The sequence below is a fragment of the Protobothrops mucrosquamatus genome, unplaced genomic scaffold (assembly GCF_001527695.2).
Source record: "Protobothrops mucrosquamatus isolate PMUCROS unplaced genomic scaffold, P.Mucros_1.0 scaffold4792, whole genome shotgun sequence".
NCBI lineage: Eukaryota > Metazoa > Chordata > Lepidosauria > Squamata > Viperidae > Protobothrops > Protobothrops mucrosquamatus.
Window position 1 is genome coordinate 12,937 of NW_015390682.1, and position 5,432 is coordinate 18,368.

General features: G+C 53.5%; 1 protein-coding gene across 1 annotated transcript; it reads right to left on the bottom strand.

Annotated features, from left to right (window-relative positions):
* Positions 1-269: 269 nt before the first annotated feature.
* GEMIN4 (gem nuclear organelle associated protein 4) lies at positions 270-3,599 on the bottom strand. The gene has a single exon (XM_015828676.1). It carries the CDS (start codon positions 3,597-3,599, stop codon positions 402-404), a length of 3,198 nt encoding a protein of 1,065 aa, XP_015684162.1. The 3' UTR covers positions 270-401.
* Positions 3,600-5,432: the final 1,833 nt, after the last annotated feature.

Here is a 5,432-nt window from a genome sequence, read left to right on the forward strand (position 1 = left end):
GACCCTCTTGTCCCGTCATTAGTCAGCTTCTGGCAAGCGTAATAAAAAGGGGAAGCCCGATTCTCTTAATGACATGATTCACTTAACAACCACCGTGATTTGCTTAACAACTGCGGCAAAAAAAGGCTGTAAAATGGGGCAAAACTCAACCACTGTTTTGGCTTAGCAATGGAAAGTTCAGTTGTCGTCATAAGGTGAGGACCAACTGTAAACTCCTCAACCAACCCGCCCACCCCCAGCCAATAACTTTCCGAAGAAGGAGATAATAAAGGTTTATTATAGATCTTGCAAATTTCCCATTGAGCTCTCTCTTTCCTCGGATGAAAGCTGTTTCGGTTTCTCTCGAACCCGCAACCCAGAGCCCTGCTGTCCACACGCCTCCTAGAATCCGAATTTGATCCTCAGAGTTTATGGAGCTTATGGAGCAGCATGGTGCGCAGTTCCTTGTTGGTGACGTTCTCCACGATGGACTCCAAGAAGTGGGTCTCGTTGGCCTTGCGTAAGGCACTCCCCAGGGATTCGTCAAGGTCGTACAGCATCTCGTACTGCGACAGGATCTCCAAGGAGACCAGCAGCAGAGGGTCCCCGGTCCCATGGTTGGGCAACATGGCGGCCACGTGAAGCGTGTGGCAGAACATCTGGATGTAAACGAAGGACAGCTCCCGGATCACGTTCTTCTCTTCCACGGAGTGCCACTGGCCACGGGCGATGGTCTTCACCGAGCCCAGCAGATCGGATAAGCTGAGGCAGTAGAGTCTCCCGACGTGTCTCCACGCCTCCGCTGGCATCCACGTCGCGCCACTGGCCCCGCAGAGGAACTGGAAGGCCCGCAGAAGAAGCACGGACAACTGGAGATGATAGGCGAAAGGCCGGAAATTCAACAACGGTAAAAACTGGACGTACTCCAGCGAGTAAGGTACGTAGAGGATCTCTCGTTCCAAGAGACTTTTGATCACGTGGACAAGTCTTCTCCACTCGCTTTGGCTGCACCACGGAAAGACCTGGACAAGGGCCACCAAGAACCCTTTGCTGAAGAGATTGACTTCCTCAGGGTTGTCCACGTTAACCACGAGGAGCACAAGCATCTGCTCACGCAGGGCCGTTGAGACGCAACACGTTTCCAACCAGGCCAGCAACCCACTGCCTGCTCCATAATTTGGGAGCGGACGGGTCGTCCAGTCCTCCTCTGGAAGCTTACAGACCTCAAAAAGAGTAGCCGGGACTTCATTTCTGAAATGTTCTCCGAAGATGTCCTTCACACGGAGGCCAATGGTCCAATCCAAGACGCTGAGCTTCTTGTGCAACCAGGCCACCGATTGGGTCCACAACTGTGGAGATAGAGAGTCCTTCTGGACCAGGAGAACATCACACAGCTGGGCTAAGTTGGTGACCACCAAATCTTTGGTCTCCAGGGAACATCTCTCTTGGTCTTCTGGTTGGTGCCAATATTGGGAGAAGCCATCCAGGAGTTTGCAGAGAGAAAAGATGAGTGGAAACGGGTGGCAGGTATGAATCCAGCTCTGTTCTGATGGGACTTTCAAAGCCTTGTCCAGGATTTGCAAGCAGAGCTCAATTCGGGGAGAATCTGACTTCAGAAACGGGAAGATCAAGCTTTGGACCACCTCTGGAGGAGACAGGAGGGGACTTGTTCCACTCGGTCGCATGAGATGAACTAGGAACTCTAAAAATTGCTCCTTCTCCTTGGGAGACGAGAGACGCTCCCAAACCGTCTCTTTCAAACATTCTAGGAGAAGGTTGCGGGAGACGTTGGGTTGACCCTGAGGTTCTTGGAAGCTCAGAGCTGGGAAAGAGCAGAGGATCTCAGCCAAGAATTGATGGGTTCCCAAATTGGCAATGGCTAAGTTACTGATTTTCTTGATGGTACCTTCTGGGTTGAGGACCACCAGCCGAGATATGGCAAGGATGGCTTTCTTAAAACCTTCCCCAGAGGCACTCTGGATGATCTGGTTGAAGGCCACGTTGAGTTCCTCCTGAAATCGTTCCGAGAAGGCTACCATCAGCTTGGAAAGACCTTGTCGGCCCCAACTCGCCAAAACACCAGCAATGACTTTGTTCTTATCCGGCAAGGAAAGTTCGTTGTAACACTCAAGGATGATCTTGACCACCTTGGTTTGTTGCTCTCGGTTTCTGGATGAATCCTCGGGGGATTCCAAAGAGGCGACTGTCTCCAGCAGCTTCAAAATTAGTTCCGGATCCTGGAAAAGGGCCTTATTCTTAACAAGGCAAGCCACCCAATCCTTGCTCAAGGCCCAGTTTTTCTCCTTAGCAAACACAGAGCACACTTCTTTGTGTCGGTCCATTTTCTTGTCGATGATCACCATGGCTACCGAAGCCACCAGATCGCCGCCGGTGCTCTTTCCCCAAGTCTCAGGGTTGATCTTCTTCAGGAGGTCTGCAATGACTTTGCCCAGATCCAACATCACTCGGGCTGTCTCCTGGTTGAGGTCCTCTAGACCACAGTTGGTCAACCTCTTCTGTAAGGCCGCCAAGCAGTTGAGGAGCCGGTAGCTCTCATAGCAGACCTGCTGAGGGTCATTCAAGAAGACCTGGACCTCTGAAGCCCACTCCTTCAACAAGGAGTGGAGGAAGCTTAAGTTGCAGAGCACCAACTGCTTGGACAACTTGACCATGTCCAGCAAACTCATGCTCCTCTCGGCTTCCTTCACCTTCGCATCCAAGTCCTTCTTGTTGTATCGGTTTTCACAGTCACAGCTCCAGAGGGTCACCGTCGAGGAGATCTTCTCCAAGTAAGCTTGAGGAGACAACGCCTTTGCTTGACACTCAGTGGCCACCAAGGCAGACAAGACGTCCACTAAGTTAGCAAGGGCGTAACACTTCATCCTGGTTGAGCCCAGGCTATCTTTGATCAGTTTGAGCCCTTCGGTCAAGATCGGGAGGACGAGAGGGACGGCGGAGTTCTCCGGCACGGACGAAGGGCTGCTCTTGAACCTCTTGGGAGGCTGGTCCAGTTCTTCAGACTCCAAAACGTGTTGGTGAGTCATGTTTTGGAACAGCAGTACCAATCGGTCTTCTCCTCCTCCTTTGTGTTTCATAACCTCCCACCAAACGTCTAAGAAGAACGCGACGTCGGCCGGAGATGTCTCCTTGGCGATGTACTCTACGAAGGTCTGAAGCTCTTTTTGGCAAAGGGGATCCGGCAGGACCAGAAGCAGCTGGGTGAAAAGTCGGGGTGCGTTGACCGCCTTGAACAGCTCGAAGAGGACAGTGTGGTTGATCTCGGGGATCATGTTGCTGACGGAGAAGAAAGCGTCGCTTTTCCACCGGTCGTCGGACGGGACAGCCGAGAGGAGCAATTTGGACCAGAGGACAAGGGCCGCCTTTTTCTTCCAGAGGTTGGGCTGGGGAGGATAACAAGAATAGGAGGTGCAGATCTCCTGCAAGGCTTCCAGGATTGGTTTTCCCACCACAGGCCAGTCGGACTTGGCCAGCTCGGATAACGGCTTGGGATGGCACAGCCTGGATGCCAGCAGGAATCCCCCGTGCAAGATGGTCACTTCACCGCAGATGGTCACCGGCCCTGTTGCAAAGAAAGGAACGAGGGTGTGAAGAACAAGCATCGTTGGCTCCAGGTTTTCTGTTTTAACGGCCTGGAGAACTCAGAAATGGTAATGGGACAGGTAGTCCTCGACTTATGACCACAACTGAGCCCAAAATGTTCTGTTGCTAAGGGAGAAACTTGTTAAGTTAAATTTGTTAAGAGCCGTGGTGGCGCAGTGGTTCATCCTTTACCCTGCAGGCTGTAAACCACAATAACTGGGTTATTATTACCCTGCGCTCAGCCAAACCAACGGGATGGTGGTTGAACACACTGTGTGACAACTAGCTATGTTCGCCTGGCTGTATTTGAGACAAACCTGTATGGATCCCACTAAGTCAGGGGTGTCAAACTCAATTTCATTGAGGGCCGCATCAGCACTGCGGTTGCTCTCGGAGGGGGGAGGGGGGCTGGCGGCCTACTGGGTGGGCATGGATGGAGGGGGCGGCCTACTGGGGCGGCCTACTGGGTGGGCATGGATGGAGGGGGAGGGGGGCTGGTGGCCTACTGGGTGTGTGTGGCCAGCTCTACATCGTTCGCGTCAAGGGTGCCTGGGGGGGCCTGGGCAGGAGTGGGACAGATCTGAGGGTCTCTGGCAGAAGGGGGTGGGACCGGGGCAAGCGCCAAGGCATGGTCCATTTCTTCATTCCTCACAAAGGGTGACCCCTTCCCAGCATGCACCCAGGGGACGGGGCAGACGCAGCAGGGGCTGGTTCCTCGCTGTTTCCAGACGTCCTTGTGGAGCTAAGACTGAATGCGTTTCAGCATAGATGCCCACCACAAAATTGTACATTGGCTCCTGGCTGGCCTGGGCCAGGGCCAAGGCAGCGGGGGCCGTTCCCTCACTGTTTCCAGGATGGCTTCGTGGGCCACATGAAACCACTTCGCAGGACGCATCCGGCCCCCGGGACTTGTGTTTGACATGTCTGATCTAGGCAATATATTTAATGGTTTTTGATTTATTAAAGGGGATATTGTGTTATTAAGTAGACGATTTAATATGGTGGGAAATCGATAACTCTTAGGAAATAGAACAAGGTTATATTTAAATAGATAAAAATGTGTATTTTGGATATTATATAGTTTGTTATCTAGTGACATAAGGGAAATTTGGGTTACCCCAAGTTCTGAAAATTATAAATATCAAAGGTTAAATTGGAACATTGATGAGAAATTTAAAAAAAAATTGTGTTTGACATGTCTGCACTAAGTGATCATGATCAGATGAACCCAGGAAACTAGGCTAAAGGAATTGAGGAGTAAACAAATGGTACCATTGTCCATTCAGCCCTTATCCTCAAATGAACCAAGCCCGGTGCCAAAATCAGGCAAGATGGCAAGGAGGAAGAGGAAGAGAAGGCCCTGTTGCCAACTCCGGCCCTGGCCTACCTTGCAGGGCTGTTGGGAGGAGGAACATGGGNCGCTGCCCGCGGGCTGAGCCATTGTGCGCTCAGGGCGCGCGGCACAAGGCGCACCCGGAGACCCCGGGCGGAGGAGGACGAGGAGAAGGAGCCGCCGCACAGCCCGCGCTTCCCGGCTCCGGCTCCGGCTCCGCCCGCTCGCCCGCCCGCCTCCTCCTCCTCCAGCCCCGGCTCAGCCAGCGAGACGGGGCTGCGCAAGGCCAAGAACCGTCGGAAGAGCTACCTCTGCCGGCTCCTGCGCAACACTGCACGGCGCGCCCGCGCGCGCCCGCCGCTGCCCGCCTACACCTGCTGGTAAGCTTGGCCGGTAGGATCGCCCTGCGCGGCTCTCCCGGGGAAAGGGCAGAGAGGCCGGCTCGGCATCCCCGCGCGCGGTTGTGCTTGCGCTTTTGGATCCCTTGGTGGAGACGCTTTGGAACAGAAGAACAAAATAG